This window comes from Rhinatrema bivittatum, chromosome 6 (assembly GCF_901001135.1).
Source record: "Rhinatrema bivittatum chromosome 6, aRhiBiv1.1, whole genome shotgun sequence".
NCBI lineage: Eukaryota > Metazoa > Chordata > Amphibia > Gymnophiona > Rhinatrematidae > Rhinatrema > Rhinatrema bivittatum.
In genome coordinates, this window is record NC_042620.1 from 19103622 (window position 1) to 19121494 (window position 17873).

At 43.5% G+C, this 17873-nt stretch overlaps 1 protein-coding gene across 1 annotated transcript in view; it reads right to left on the bottom strand.

Moving 5' to 3' along the window:
- XRCC5 (X-ray repair cross complementing 5) overlaps positions 1-17873 on the bottom strand; it is a 203631-nt gene that overhangs the window by 46815 nt on the left and 138943 nt on the right. Inside the window, exon 15 of the mRNA XM_029605119.1 lies at positions 13398-13491. Within this exon, the coding sequence (XP_029460979.1) occupies positions 13398-13491 (94 nt within the window). The remainder of the gene's footprint in view (positions 1-13397; positions 13492-17873) is intronic.

Here is a 17873-nt window from a genome sequence, read left to right on the forward strand (position 1 = left end):
ACCTCATATACTCACATCCTCATATACTGAGGATGGCCCTACCAGGACCTCATAACCTCATATACTCACATCCTCATATACTGAGGATGGCCTTACCAGGACCTCATATACTCACATCCTCATATACTGCGGATGGCCCTACCAGGACCTCATAACCTCATATACTCACATCCTCATATACTGAGGATGGCCCTACCAGGACCTCATAACCTCATATACTCACATCCTCATATACTGAGGATGGCCCTACCAGGACCTCATAACCTCATATACTCACATCCTCATATACTGAGGATGGCCCTACCAGGACCATCATATACTCACATCCTCATATACTGCGGATGGCCCTACCAGGACCTCATAACCTCATATACTCACATCCTCATATACTGCGGATGGCCCTACCAGGACCTCATAACCTCATATACTCACATCCTCATATACTGAGGATGGCCCTACCAGGACCTCATAACCTCATATACTCACATCCTCATATACTGAGGATGGCCCTACCAGGACCTCATAACCTCATATACTCACATCCTCATATACTGAGGATGGCCCTACCAGGACCTCATAACCTCATATACTCACATCCTCATATACTGAGGATGGCCCTACCAGGACCTCATAACCTCATATACTCACATCCTCATATACTGCGGATGGCCCTACCAGGACCTCATAACCTCATATACTCACATCCTCATATACTGAGGATGGCCCTACCAGGACCTCATAACCTCATATACTCACATCCTCATATACTGCGGATGGCCCTACCAGGACCTCATAACCTCATATACTCACATCCTCATATACTGCGGATGGCCCTACCAGGACCTCATAACCTCATATACTCACATCCTCATATACTGCGGATGGCCCTACCAGGACCTCATAACCTCATATACTCACACTCCTCATATACTGAGGATGGCCCTACCAGGACCTCATATACTCACATCCTCATATACTGAGGATGGCCCTACCAGGACCTCATAACCTCATATACTCACATCCTCATATACTGAGGATGGCCCTACCAGGACCTCATAACCTCATATACTCACATCCTCATATACTGCGGATGGCCCTACCAGGACCTCATAACCTCATATACTCACATCCTCATATACTGCGGATGGCCCTACCAGGACCTCATAACCTCATATACTCACATCCTCATATACTGCGGATGGCCCTACCAGGACCTCATAACCTCATATACTCACATCCTCATATACTGAGGATGGCCCTACCAGGACCTCATATACTCACATCCTCATATACTGAGGATGGCCCTACCAGGACCTCATAACCTCATATACTCACATCCTCATATACTGAGGATGGCCCTACCAGGACCTCATAACCTCATATACTCACATCCTCATATACTGAGGATGGCCCTACCAGGACCTCATAACCTCATATACTCACATCCTCATATACTGCGGATGGCCCTACCAGGACCTCATAACCTCATATACTGCGGATGGCCCTACCAGGACCTCATAACCTCATATACTCACATCCTCATATACTGAGGATGGCCCTACCAGGACCTCATAACCTCATATACTCACATCCTCATATACTGAGGATGGCCCTACCAGGACCTCATAACCTCATATACTCACATCCTCATATACTGCGGATGGCCCTACCAGGACCTCATAACCTCATATACTCACATCCTCATATACTGAGGATGGCCCTACCAGGACCTCATATACTCACATCCTCATATACTGAGGATGGCCCTACCAGGACCTCATAACCTCATATACTCACATCCTCATATACTGAGGATGGCCCTACCAGGACCTCATAACCTCATATACTCACATCCTCATATACTGAGGATGGCCCTACCAGGACCTCATAACCTCATATACTCACATCCTCATATACTGCGGATGGCCCTACCAGGACCTCATAACCTCATATACTCACATCCTCATATACTGAGGATGGCCCTACCAGGACCTCATAACCTCATATACTCACATCCTCATATACTGAGGATGGCCCTACCAGGACCTCATAACCTCATATACTGCGGATGGCCCTACCAGGACCTCATAACCTCATATACTCACATCCTCATATACTGAGGATGGCCCTACCAGGACCTCATAACCTCATATACTCACATCCTCATATACTGAGGATGGCCCTACCAGGACCTCATAACCTCATATACTCACATCCTCATATACTGAGGATGGCCCTACCAGGACCTCATAACCTCATATACTCACATCCTCATATACTGAGGATGGCCCTACCAGGACCTCATAACCTCATATACTCACATCCTCATATACTGCGGATGGCCCTACCAGGACCTCATAACCTCATATACTCACATCCTCATATACTGAGGATGGCCCTACCAGGACCTCATATACTCACATCCTCATATACTGAGGATGGCCCTACCAGGACCTCATAACCTCATATACTCACATCCTCATATACTGAGGATGGCCCTACCAGGACCTCATAACCCTCTGGGGGGGAATCCAGAAATTTTGTCTTTTAATCTTTTTTTTTTCCCTTTCTTTCCAGACTGCAGGTTTTACACCATCTACCATCTGCTGGAGACAGAGAAATACTGAGGGACTGCAGGTGGCACTCGGGGTTATGTACAGTTTCAATCTGCTGCTGGGGAGGCAAAACCCAAGAGTATGGACGGATCTGGTTAGGTACAGGGAAAACAATCTAAGTAAACTTGAAGAGTTATCAAAAGATTTGGCAGCTGATATTCAATGACAAGAAATGCAAAGTTTTGCACCTGGGGTGCGGTAATCCAAAATAGCTATAGGCGATGGAGGGCGAAAGACTAATGTACAGACCGGGAAAGAAATCTTGGGATGATCGTCTCTGGCTATTTGAAGGCAGTGAAGCAATATGACAAAGTGGTAGCTAAAGCCAGAGGGATGCTGGGCTGCACAGAGAGAGGAATAACCAGTAAGAAAAAGGAGGTGATAATCCCCCTGTACAGGTCCTTGGTGAGGCCTCACCTGGAGCATTGTGTTCAGTTCTGGAGACCGAATCTCAAAAAAGATAGAAACAGAATGAAGGCTGTCTAGATAAGGATGACGAAAACGGTGTGGGGTCTATATCAGAAGACCTATGTAGACAGGCTGAAGGATGTGAATATGTACACCCTGGAAGAGAGGAGGTGCAGGGGAGATAGGATACAGACCTTCAGATACCTGAAAGGTTTTAATGTCGCAACTTAAACTAACACTAAACATTAAAAAAAAAACAAAAAACCCAAAATCTTATGGCTAAGGAGGAACTCACCTATAGTTAACCTGCCACTCCCAGACCTGGGTAACTTTCACATTACCCCGCTGAAAAACTATGGAACCTAGGAATACAGATCAATGACATCACCACAATGAAAAATCACATACATTTATTAAAACAGGATCCTCCAAGCTGCGAATATTACAGCAGCTGAAATCTCTTCTAACATTTCAGGACGTCCGCACTGTTTTACAAACACTAACTCTCAAACATTGATTACTGCAACTCCCTATTTCTAGTCTCATCATCGGGACTCTTAAAACCATACAATTACTACAAAATGCCTCAGCAAGACTTTTATTAAGGACAAAAAAATCTGACCACATCACCCCCCTCGCTGATAGCTCTGCACTGGCTGCCAGTACAATCCAGAATCCATTATAAAGTACTAACATTAATTTTTATCATCAATAACAGAAACCCCTGCTTAATAGGCGAGAATCTCCATCCATACACACCACTGCAAACACTAAGATCGCAAACAAAGAACTATCAACTGCACCTACAATGCAAAGTACTCATCTAATGCAAATAAGAGACCGAATGTTTTACGTAGCAGGCCCCAGGTTGTGGAATTCTCTTCCAGAGACGTTACGTCTGATAATGGACAGAAAGAGCTTCAAATGAGAGCTGAAAACCTGGCTCTTCAAAAATGCATATGATCTAACATAAAATATCAATATGCAGAAAACTACAAGACTATAAGCACTGAGCGATGTAAAGTGCATTATGACAATGCTATGACTAATATTGAAATAGAAATTATATATCACAAATTATTTTCCTAGCCCTCTAGTTAACATGTTTTAGATGTTGTGCTATCCTATAATATGAATGTCGCTTTTGTAAACTGCTGTGATCTTCTTTTGGAACGACGGTATATAAAATGCATAAATAAATAAATATCATCCACAAAGACAGACTTTACCTTCTATCCCTTCCACAATGCCACTCACAAAGATATTGAAAAGAACCGATCCCAACACCGAACCCTGTGGCACTTCGTTTAACACGGCTCTCTCTTCAGAGCAGGTTCCATTTACTATAACACTCTGTCTCCTATTAGTCAACCACTTTGTAACCAGGCCACCACCTTAGTGCTCACTCTCAAGCTTCTCATTTTATTCACAAGCCTCCTATGTGGGACCGTATCAAAAGTTTTGGTGAAATCCAAGTAGATCACATTGAGCCTCTTCCTTGATCCAATTCTCTAGTCATCCAATCAAAAAAGTCAATCAATCAGATTTGTCTGACAGGTCCTTCCCCTGGTGAATCCATGCTGCCTCGAGTTCATCAACCTACCAGATTGTAGATAGATCACTATCCTTTCCTTCAGCAGCGTCTCTATTAATTTTCCCTCCACCAGTGAGGCTAACAGGCCTGTAGTTTCCAGCCTCCTCGCAAGATCACCCCCGCGGCACCACTCCTGTTTCCAGGGACCTATGGAACAGGTCCTTCAGTAGACCCGCCAGCACATCTATGAGCTCCTTCAGAATTCTGGGGTGTACATCATTCAGCTCCATATCCTTGTCTACTTTCAGCTTTCCTAGTTCTTCCCATACATTCTGCTCTGTAAATGGAGTTTTGTCTACCTCATCCCCATCTATGATCTTGTCTACCAGCAACGAGCCTTCTCCAGGAGTATTCTTTAGTGAACACCGAACAAACATTTGTTTAATATTTCTGCCACTTCTTCATCTCTCTCCACACATTGTTCCTTGTCACCTTTCAATTTCACTACACCACCTTTAACATTCCTTCTTTCTCTGATATATCTGAAAAATGTTTTGTTACCTTAACTTGTTTGGCAATCCTTACTTGCGCTTGATCTTTGCTTTTCTGATTTCTTTCTTTGTCTCAGTCGGTTTCACCAGGTATTCTCCCCTGTGTTCCTCTTTTTGGAATCCTTTATACTTCCTGAACGCTGTTTTCTTTGCATTTATTTTTTCAGCCACTTCCTTTGAGAACTAGATTGGTCTTTGTTTCCTCTTACTTTTGTAACACAGATTTGTTGCCTTTGTAATAGCTCCTTTCAATTTGGCCCATTGTTGCTCCTTCTCACCCATTTTCTCCCAAGTCTTCCAGTTCTTCCTCTACAAACATTCTCATTTTGACAAAGTCTTTGTTTATGAAATTCAAAACTCGGGTCTTTGTAGGTCTTCTCTTTATCCTGTTTGCAATATCAAATCATATCATCTGATGATCACTAGTGGATATTTGAGACCTTATCCCCATTTGTGAGCACCAGATCAAATATCACAGCATCCCTTATGGATTCCATTACCATTTGTTTGAACACAGCCCCTTGAAAAGTATTGACTGTCTACTTCTTGTAGATTCTGCAGAAGGGATACCACAATTCACACCTGGCAAACGTTCATAAGAAAATAAAAGCATGCTCTTATCTTTAGAAATCCTCAACTGAGGTTTTCAAGTTCAATAAAGTATGGGAGCGTCTCAAATTTTCACAATCTGGTTTAAAAGGAAATTATTTTCAAAAAATTATTTTGGTTATGAGATCGATGATTATATAAACAAAAGAGACTTCTGAATAAATGCTAAGCATTTCAGAAAAATATGGGAACAGCTTTTTAGCGAAGGCTGAAGTCTCTATTACATGAAGGTCTCATTATTTAGGTGTAATACTTCCTTATTTTTCCTTCGTTCTATTTTATTTTATCTTGGATATTGTTTCTGACAGAGCTACTCCTCCACCTTTTCTGTACTCTGTCCTTCCTAAACAAGTTACAGCCAGGGATGCCTGTATCCCAGTCATGAGACTCAGTGAATCATGTCTCTGTAGCAGGAACTATGTCCAAATCTGCTCTGGAATTTTATTGCCCAGACTATAGGCATTTGTGCTCATAGATTTTCCAGCTTCTCTTAGAGATCTTTTCTGCCCTATTCAGCTGATTTCTGTTAATTTCTTCACCCACTTCTTGGAGATGTCATGGTGAGATTTCAATTTCCTTTTGCCACCCACATCCTTTAGTTTAAATGCCTTATGGTATATAATTTGAATTTTTCTCTTAGGATCCTTTTTCCTGCCACAGGCAGATGTAAGCCATCTTTGACAAAGAGCCTTTTAATGGCCAAGGCTGAGAATTAGATTTGTATTTAGATATCAGAGTAGGTGAGAATTAGATTTGTACTTAGATATCAGAGTAGCTCTGTCACTTTTTTTTTTTAAAGATTTCAGATGAATAATTTAGAGTGCCAGCAACAAATAATTATTTTTTGAGAGAGATATTCAAGGGGATGGTTTTATATACTCATTTACAAACTACCCCTTAATATCATAAGTACATTCTCTCTCTCTCTCCCAGGGGCAGACTGGTCTATTGGGGTAGGCCAGTTGAATTGGTCACACGATACAAGGCAGTAGCATGACCTTTGTGTCCCATGCTCTTGTGACTGGCCCAAAACCACCACCACTGGAATCCGGCTAGCGGGGCCCAAACAGGGGAAGGGCTGCTGCTGGAGTCCTGGTCGGCAGCAGCCAAAGAAGAAAATGAGAAGTTGCAGGCCGGCACCAAAGTTCAGACTGGCGGAGACCAAAGAAGTAAATGTGAGAGGCCAGCTGGTGGCTGTAGAATAAAAAAAAGAGGTTGTGTGAGAGTGAGAAGGAACCTGCTTGTGTATGTGTGAGAGTGAAAAAGAATCTGTGTGTGAGAGAGAAGGAGCCTGCTTTTGTGTGTGTTTGTGTGAGTGAGGGGGGGGGCTGCTTGTATGTGTGTGAGAGAGAGAAAGAGCCAGTTTGTGAGTGTGTGTGTGCATATGTGTGAGAAAGAGGGAGCCAGCTGGTTGTGGAAAAAGTGAGTCTTCAGGAAAGTGAGGGTGCCAAGAAGGCAGGCTGAAGAAAGGTTGGTAACAAGCATCAACTTTTACATAATAATGTAGCAGTGCTGGGGCACAGCGGCAGTCACTGAGCACAAGAAAAGCAGCACCACAGCAAATGTCTGAGTGTTTGAGCCACTGGCTGGCAGTGTGGTTGTCTCATTACTTGGAAACTGGTTCAGGGGCTGACTGGTTATCAAAATACTTTAACACCAGACCAGGAATCCAGGATATATAAGATGTAACCAAACTTGTGGGGGGGCCCAATCGAGTGCAGCTCAGTTTGCTCACCCCTGGCCTAGGATGTGCTCTACTTAGTTTGTTTGGAAAATGTGCAATTTTATTATTGGAGATTTTATCATCTCAGTTCTGCCAGCCTCCAGGTCTCATGACGTCCCTTTCAGCGATTAGCTGGGTGTGCTTTTGGGAGCTGTTGATGCACATGCTGCACAGAAAGCGCACGAGCGAGTCACCAATACCCATGGGCGAGTTTTGAAAAAAAGATTCCATGGGCTAACATTTGCCTGCTCTCTTCCCCCTGCTCTCTCCCAGGCACCTGATGCACCTGTTGGACCATAAACAAATTCACAGTTACCAGCTGGGGCCAATGCAGAGGACACTGAAGGCAAATACAGATGGATATTTTTACGTGACTACTTTCCTGGAGCTCTTTTGGGGGGTTCCCCTTCACCCCCTTTTGCCTTTTCTTTAAATAGAGAAAGGGAAACCCAGCACGCAAAGGAGGATCTATTAAGAGGAAAAGCTTTTGATGTTTAATCTCAGAGCACGTAAAGGAAGATTTCCAGCTGCTTGTCTTCCTGTGCAAACTGCACTAATGAAGCCCAATTTTTATTTCCAGGAACTAGCTTCACATCATCATGTCCAACCTTACAATTTATGCTTGCCTATGTGTGTACTGAGTTTCAACTCATAACTCCATTTAAAAGTACTGAGAAAAAGCACGAGGGGCAAATGCACAGACGTCTGTCAAGAATGGTCTGGATGGATGCTTCACATGAATTTCAAATTTTAAAAAAAAGATAACTTCTCTATATCAAATATAACAAAAATAATGGCTTTTTTGACAAGTAACACTTTATCATCAAATTTAATGGATAAAATAAAAATTGATAAAATAAAAATGGAGTACTACTTTTTGAGTGCTAATCTTGCAGGATTTCATGGTACACAATATTTCAGGTGTAAAAGCAATAGAAAACTATTGCTGTAGCTGGTGCTTTTTGCTCATTATTTCTACGAATCTCTTTTGAGGAATCTGTTGTGTAAATAGTAACATAACAGTTCTTGTCCCATTTGACATTCCTCTTCATTCCCTACTTTGCTAATACATTTCAATGAAATAGTAAATGGATTTACATTGGATTCAACATGCAAGAGTTCTTGTGAGAGATCATCTAAGTTTTTATTTTTTCAGTCTTTAAAGGTACTCTTTTAAAGACTGTTCTGCATCCAAAAATAATCTAACTGGCATATTTCTTTCCATTTTGATGTGGATAACCTGCACCAAGGTAATGAATTATTTGACCATAGATTCTACAACAAGAAGTACCTGATCCTTCAGGCAAGAGCACTGTTCAGGTTCCTTACTTGATGAAAATATGTTTTGCGACATTATCATTTCTTGTAAGTATTTGTTGTAGCAGACACACATAGGGAAGGGTCCCTACCTGGCTTTGTGATAACGGATATCCCCGCAACATTAGAGTGTTCGGGAAAAGAGCCACCTTCCCGAATAAAGTTGAATAGAGCAGTTAAGGGCTCAGCTAATATGTGAGAGAATTTTTGATAATATGCACCAGAGAAACCATCCAACCCGGGGGATTTACCAGGTTTGAGTGACTTAATCACCTGAAGAACTTCAGCTGTTGTAATGGAACAATCCAGGAACTGTTGCTGTGCAGGGGAAAGAGAAGGCAAGGTCAAAGTCTGCAAATAGCTCTCAATATCGGAGACCACAATAGAGGGGTCTTTACAATAAAGAGTAGCATAGAAATCAGAAAAACAATTCCGAATCTCGGTAGCAGCAGTACAAGTCTTCCCCCACACATCTTTAACTTTAGAGATGCTTTGGGCTGATCGAGCTTTCAATTGCCAGGCTAGAAATCTCCCTGCTTTATCCCTCCCTTCAAAATAAGCTTGCTAAGCCAAGTCAAGAGAATGCATTAATTGGTTATCATCCAGTCACCGGAGCTCAGTCCTAGCTGCCAGCAATCTATGATGGACATTATGAGACTTGGTACGCATATGTTGCCGAGAAAGCTGCTCTATCTTGGCCATCAAAGCAGATCTTGTTCATTCCCTCTCCCGTTTGCACGATACAACTTTTCAGATAAGAAGGCTTCTTGCCACAGCTTTAGAGCATTCCCAAATTACTCCCTGTGAAACTGATGACTGGGAGTTTAGCTGAAAATACTCCTATAAATGGTCTCCTAAGGTCTGTACAAAAGCATCATCTCTAAGCAAAGATTCATTCAAGCATCAGCAGCGCAGGCCACTATCCCTTTCAAGTAGATGAAAATTCAGTCATACTGGAGCATGATCCAACCAGGTGATGGGACCCACTCCCACAGTGTGGATCCTGGGTAGCAGAGTTTTATCAACTAGAAAAAAATCTATGCAGGAATAGGTATCATGTGGGAAGAGTAAAAAGTGTAGGTGCATGGCGTTGGGTAATACTACTTCCAAACGTCTACCAGGCTCCATTAATCCATAAGGGATTTAAGAAACTTCCTGGGTCCTTGCAAAAAATTGGTATGAACCCAGGAGTTATCCAAACCAGGGTGCAGAGAGAAGTTAAAATCACCTCCTAATATTATAAAGCTTTCCCCATGGGAGTCTAACAAATCTCTAATCCGAAGCAAAAAAGATCTTTGGTCTTGGTTAGGAGTGTATAAGGATATAAAGGTAGACATCAGGCTCAATCCTTACCTTTATTAACACATACCGACCTCCCAGGTCCAATATCTGCAATAATAGCTCATGCATGAGGTGAGAGGAAATAAGAATACCAGCTCCCGCATATCTAGCATTCTTCCCACTAGCTGCCAGAAATGTGTGTGGAACGTCTTTAAAAGAATGCTCATGCCTTCTACGGAGATGCATCTCCTGGAGGAATGCGATAGATACCTTCTGAAAGACCAGCTCCCTACAGAGCAAATAGCGCTTCCTGTGGGAATTGAGGTCTTCCATGTTAAGAGAGAATATGTGAGCCATCTTGGTTATAAATAAATAAACAAAGAGAGAAAGGATATATATGGGGGCGGAAAGGGAAGGCTATCCCATGAGAAAGAGTAACTGTGAACCATATTACTGATGTGAAAGCATAAAAATAAATTAGGGGAGACAACTCTGAACCCCACAACACTCTCCCCCCCTCCCCCCGCAAGTCGATCCACACACTCTTTCAGCGGATCACAACCCATGAAAGGTAACCCCATAATCTAGAAATGGACTCCCAACCCAACCCTCCCCCAACCTAGGAAAACAAAAATAAAGCTAATAAGAACCATCATCTGTATCAAGTCTCAAGGTGCTAAACATACTAAAGAATCACAGAATAGAAATGTTACAAACTACCAAATGGTATGGATGAGGAAGAAAAATGACCAAGACCTCACCTCCCAACAAAGCAAGTGAGAAAGATTATATAAATCCAGAAAGGCCTGTCAAGAGTGCCTCAGCTTTGGTCCGAGAGAGTCGCACGAGACTCATCAGATTGGCACCACAGGCATTTTCCACTTGACCTGCTCAGCGTCATCTTGGAGTTGGATCAGTAATTGTTACAACCGGAGCTGTAGATGAAATGGAGAAGCTGACATCCAGTCCTGCTTGCTTGAAGGCTGCAGCAGCTTCAGGAAGGGATTTAACTCGGTAAGAAACACCTTTGTACTGAAAGAGCAGGGCAAATCGGTAGTGTATGTCCTCACAGCGAAGAGCACTGGTAACATCTTGCAGCTCGAAATGTTTCTAGAGAGTAATTGGCGCCAAATCATTGTAAATAGAGATATCTAGGCCGTTCCACTGCCATGTGAGCTTTTTCCTGGTAACTCCAATGATATCTTCTTTTGAATCAGTATGCAGATTTAGTACAATGGTTTGTTGTTCCATCAGTGCCCGAGGGCCCTAAGAGCCCGCTCAATTTTAATAGGGATCTCAGGGCTTGGTGAGCCCCCCATGGGGCCTCCCTTACTGGACAGTAGAAAAGTGCAAATCGCAGAGGCAACAGAGACATAATTAGCAAATTCCTCCATCTCAGGAACCCCTCTAATTGTAATATTAGATCTTCATAAGCGGTTCTCAAGACCTTCCACTTTATCAGCAAGCATAGCGATCTCCGAAGCCAGGGACTTATTTTGCGCACTCAGGGTGTTTAACGCCGCTCCATGGTTCTCTGTGCAGGAGTCAAGGTCTTCCACCCGATGCCCCAGTGATATCAAATCCTCCTGCACCTCTGAAATGGAGGCTAACAGGTCTGACTTAAGCTGGAGCATGTCAGCCCGAAGCTCTAGAAACCAGTCCGGAGCTCGGATCTAGTGGGAAAATCTGTTAGTTCCTGAGGTTGACCCATGGCAGGTTGGGGCGATATCAGTGAGGCCTCCATTTCTCTCTGTTACTTAAGTCCCCGGCTCCTCTTGCGACCTGGTCGCCATCTTCGCAAGTCAGCTCCACCGCAATCTTGCTGAATGAAAACTGTTTCAGATCAGTGGTTCTCTTTCTAGTGGCCATCCAGAGATGATGGTAGTTTGGATAATAATGAAGGCACCAGAAAAAATTCAAATCTGAAAGTCTTTAGGGCTTTGATTCTGAAGGTAGGGAAGGAGCTCTAGGATGAAGCATCTATCCTATAGCACGGTGGAATAGCACCCCCATGCCCTACCCTTTTTAACATTTATCTGCAACCTTTCTGTTTGATTTTAGATTCTTTTAATGTTTATTTTAAAGTGTATGCTGATGACATTCGGCTTTATTTTGAGGTTGCAAACAAGTTAAAAGGCCATACTAGATTTGATCTTGTCCCATATTTCAGTAGTAAGTAGCTGGTTGACCAGTAATGCTTTGCTTCTAAATCTATCAAAGACTGAAGCTTTGTGGGTCTCTCGGAAACCCAGGCTGAAGGAAATTCCTTGTATTCTTATGCATGGGGGACATTATAATTTAAGGATCAGGTTTGAAACATGGGTTATTTTTTGATTCTTGCCTGTGCTATAAAAAACAATTACAATCTGTTCTATCAAGTGGTTATTTTAAACTGAGGAAACATCGGTATTTAAGATCCTTTTTAGATTACTGTAGTTACATTTCCAAACAATTGTTCAATCTTTTATTCTAACCACAGTAGATTATGGTAATTTGGTCTTCACTGGAATCTTTACAATACGGTTGCGAGCACTGCAGCGATTACAAAATTCAGCTGTGCGCCTGATCCTGAAAGCATCATCCCATGAGCATGTTACTCCCATGCTTTACCACGCCTACTCTGAATGCTCCCTATCGAGCAAAGGATTAAATTCAAAATTCTCTCTTTGGTTTTTAAATCTTTACAAGGTGATGCTCTGAGGGTCTTGTTCATTGGTTTTCAGGGTCTCTATGCTCCAAAGAGAGTGTTGCGTTCTGCTGGGAGCCACTATTTCGAAGTGCCTCCAGTCAGAGATGCCCATCTCCAGGAAACAAGGAGGCAATCATTACTAATTGCTAGGGCCATGGCTTTGGAATAATTTTGAGGAGGATATTGGTCTTTGACAGATTATAAATTATTCTGGAAGACTTTAAAAACTAAGCTGTTCAAGGAAGCTTTTCAGCATATGGAAAATTACTTTGGATGTGTGTTACGTATTAATTTATAGCGTTTGTGAGTCGTTTCATGTATTATTGATGTTATATGTTTTTAATCTTCTTGTAATCTGCTTAGCATAACATAGGCATAATATAAACATTTTAAATAAGTAAATAAACAAACAGATCTCTTCTCCCTCCCCTTTCAGCCCCCAAGTTCAGGCCAGTTATGGCAGAGGCAGTCCTTAGTCACAGGCCACAAACTGCAGCAGTAATGCTGGACTGGGTATAAGAAAAAGCAAATGAGATGTTTGCTCCAGAGCTGCCGATTTCAAACATCTTTGACATGCCAGAAGGCAATGGGCAAGGACAGTTGGCCCACAGGCCATTAAATGGGCACAATATACAGATAAAATGCAAAAGGCCTTTAAGGTCATGCTTACTGAAGTAATGTTCCCTTCTGCCAGGTTTGCAATACTGAAGTCACTGTCCTCGTCCTCTGTTTTGAATTTTTTAGCATTTGGTTCATCCTCATTCCTGCAGAGGGTTGGAAGAGAGCAAAATTCAATTAACTACAGCATTCGCCCTCTCTCTAGCACAGCTTGCATTTCAAGATACAAACACATCAGAAGCACTGCGCCTCTAGTTTCTACTTAGCTCATCGCTCTAATAGGTATTAAACTTGGTCACTCTTTGCAAGCGTCAGACATTGCTTATCAATCCATCAAGGTCGGCCCTGGAGTACTGCTGCTTGCCTGTTAGGGACAGAGGCACAGTGGGAGTGCACAGATCAGAATGCAGCACACAGAATATAAAAAAAAAGGTCACTTTATAGCTGGATCACTTTCAGCTAGGTGGAACGGTGGCCTCATGTCAGAATTTGTCCCAATTTAAGTGATAATCTCCAGCCAGCAACCTGCAGTGGGGGTACTAGGGTCTGATGCATGAAACTTTCCTTTTCTGTCAGATGAAATCTTGCAGGCTGTGAAATCCTTCTATTGGATCAACAAAAGAATTACCCAAAGATTCTGCCGAAAAGGAGCTTTTGAAACCTAGAAGATGAAAGGAGCAAAGCGCCTGCTGACAAGCCTGTGCACACACACACACACACACATGCTCGGCACTTCAGAAAATATTTTTTAAAATCTCTGGGTAAAAGAAGAAAGAGCACCGATCGTGCAGCAGGATTGACTATACACTTCCAATTACAGCTGGCATAACTGCCTGGACACAATGTGAGACAGAAGAAAAGATTTAGTGCTCACATTGACTGGAGCCGAACAAAATTTCATTAAAAAAAAAAAAAAGTACAAATTTAGCTTTTTATGAAAAGAGACAGGTTGACCCAAATCTAATTTAAAATTAAAAAAAAAAAAAGGCGGCAGTCCAGTGTTCGACAAATTGCTTATTCAATTATAGATCTTAAAAAGTATCATGATTTTTTATTAAAAAAACCAAACAAAGGACAAACATTTAACAAACAGATTCTATATAAATGGTATCATGTATTTTGGGACTAAATGCGCTATTAACCAAGCTCTGTCAATTCCTCATGTAGTCACAATCCCATCAATTTTAAATAAATGTAAAAAGTGGTTTAAAAAAAAAAAGGCCTTAAATAATTACAAAATGAATATTGTTTCGTCATTTTTTTATGGCTCTATGATTCCTGTGCTCAGATAATGGCTTATTTATTTTGAAAAAGCACAGTACTTTTTTAGATCTATAAGTACTAATTTGCCAAAAAGAAAATTTGTTTCTTACCTGATAATTTTCGTTCCTGTAGTACCAAGGATCAGTCCAGACTCCTGGGTTCATACATCCGTGCCAGCAGGCGGAGACAGAGAAAGTAAAACTGCCACTGCTTTAACTATACTGATGCCCCCTGCAGTTTCTCAGTATTAATCTGTACCAAAGCAGAATACCAAACATTGTAAAAAAAACCAAAAAAAACCCACACTGAATTATAAACTTCTGAACAATTAAACAAAAAATTCATTTCTGATAACAAGGAACCAACAGGAAAGCAGACGACTCTCCAACTGTCTTGATCCCTGGGCGGGACTCTGGTACTACAGGAGCGAAAATTATCAGTTAAGAACCAAATTTTCTTTTCCCTGTACGTACCGGATCAGTCCAGACTCCTGGGATGTACCAAAGCTTCCCAGACAGGGTGGGACCTGGAGAGTCCCATGCATAATACACTTTCACCAAAAGACTGAGACTCCCGATCTGCCACATCTAGGCGATAATGCCTTGCAAAAGTATGTAGCGACTTCCAAGTTGCCGCCCTATAAATCTCTTGTGGTGAAACCAAGCGAGCCTCTGCCCAAGAAGCCGACTGAGACCGGTGGAATGAGCCCTTTGAGAATGTAAGCTGATCCAATAGCTTCCTTAAGCCATCTAGCAATTGTGGTTTTGGAAGCTTGAAGGCCCTTCTTCGGACCATTCCATAGCACAAAAAGATGGTCAGAGCGCCGAAAACCATTTGTGACTTTAAGATAGCGAAGCAATGTTCTATGGACATTGCGAAGCCGAAGCTCACGCGCATGTGGCTCCGAATCAGATAAATCCAAAAGGGCTGGCAGTTCCACTGACTGATTAACATGAAAGGAAGAAATTACTTTCGGTAGGAAAGATGGAACTGTCCGTAAAGACACACCCCTATCTGATTTCTGAAGGAAAGGATCACGACAAGACAAGGCCTGCAACTCTGAAATGCACCTTGCAGAACAGATGGCTACCAAAAAAATCACCTTCAAGGTTACATCCTTCAACATAGTCCTCCGAATGGGTTCGAAAGGAGGCTTACATAAACCCCAAAGGACCAGGTTGAGGTTTCAAGGAGGACAAACCTTTCTCACAGGGGGACACAAATTCTTGACCCCTTGTATAAAGTGGACCACATCCAGATGAGAGGACAAGCGATAGCCATCCATGGTTAACCTCAAAGAGACCAATGCTGCCACCTGGACTCTAAGGGAATTGAGAGCTAGACCCTTAACCAACCCGTCCTGTAAGAAAGATAACACTTGTGCTACCGAAGCACACAAGACCGGAGTCCCCTTCACCAGACACCAAGCCTCACAGACTTTCCAGACTCGGACGTATGCCACAGAGGTGGACTTCCACCTAGACTGAAGGAGGGTAGTAATTACAGTCTCCGGGTATCCTTTTGCCCGTAAAAGCCTCCTGTCAAAAGCCATACCGCTAGACTAAAGCGAGCGGCCTGATCCGAAAATACGGGACCCTGGTGTAGTAGACCAAGGAGATGACTGAGTCGTAAGGGACCCTCAACCGCCAGATTTAACAGATCTGCGAACCAAGGATGGCGAGGCCACTCTGGGGCCATGAGTATCACCTCCCCTGGGTGATTCTCTATCCGCCACAGGATTTTGCCCACCAGAGGCCAAGGAGGAAACACGTAGAGGAGGACCCCCTGGGCCAGGGGAAGACCAGAGCATTTATGCCCTCGGCGCCGTAATCTCTGCGTCTGCTGAAAAACCGAGGAGCCTTTGCATTGTGCCAAGTTGCCATGAGATCGACCCGTGGACAACCCCACTTTTCTCGAATGAGGTGCATTGCCATGTCTGACAACTCCCACTCCCCCAGATCCAGAAGCGTGCGACTGAGGTAGTTGGCTTGCACATTTTCGACTCCGGCAATATGAAATGCAGAGATCTGTATCAGATTATGTTCCGCTCACCGTATCAGGTCCTGAAACTCGAGGGAGACCGCATGGCTCCGAGTGCCCCCCTGTCTGTTTACATATGCTACAGTGGTCGCATTGTCTGAGAGCACTCTCACTGACCGCCCTTGGAGCAAAGGCTGAAAGGCAAGCAAAGCCAAACGCACTGCCCTGGCTTCCAACCAATTGATAGACCAAGACGCCTCTACGTTCGACCAGGAGCTTTGAGCTGCTTGACTCTGGCAAACTGCTCCCCAACCAGACAGACTCGTATCTGTGGTCAGGACTATCCAATCCGGAATCTCCAAGGACATCCCTTTCAGAAGGTTGGGGGGTTTGGAGCCACCATGACAGACTGTCCTTGGTCTCTGGAGGAAGAGAAATGGGCTGGTGATACTGCTCCGACACCGGACTCCACTGAGCCAAGAGTGCACTCTGCAGGGGACGCATATGCACAAAAGCCCATGGTACCAGCTCCTATGTGGAAGCCATGGAACCGAGCACCTGTAACACGTCCCAAGCAGTGGTAATCGGCAACCTCGCCAAACGCTGAATCTGCCATTGAAGCTTGCGAGCCCTCTCGTTAGTCAGAAAAACTCTGCCTTTGGTGGTGTCGAAGAACGCTCCCAAATACTCCAGAGTCTGCGAGGGTACCAGATGGCTCTTTGCCAAATTCACTACCCAGCCTAACGATTGCAATGTCCGAAGCACCGTCTGTACTGCTGTCTGACAACTGGCTTCTGACTTTGCCCGAATGAGCCAATCGTCCAGATAGGGATGTACTAGAACTCCCTGTCGACGTAAGGCCGCCGCCACGACCACCATGATCTTGGTGAAGACGCAAGGTTCCGTGGCCAAGCTGAAGGGGAGTGCCTGAAACTGGAAGTGCTGTCCCAGGACCATGAACCGCAGATAACGCTGATGTTCCTGAAAAATAGAGATGTGAAGATATGCTTCCGTCAGATCTAACGATGCCAGGACTCCTGGGTATTCACCACTGCTATCACCGAGTGCAAGGTCTCCATCCGAAAACGAAGAACTTGCAACGCTACATTCACCCTTTTCAAATCGAGAATGGGTCGAAAGGTTCCCTCTTTCTTCGGGACCACAAAATAGATCGAATACTGCCCGGTTCGAATCTCCTCCAGAGGCACTGGTATCATGGCCCCCAAATGCTGCAACCTGTGCAGAGTCTCCTGCACCACTCTGCGCTTCTGCAGTGAGCCACAAG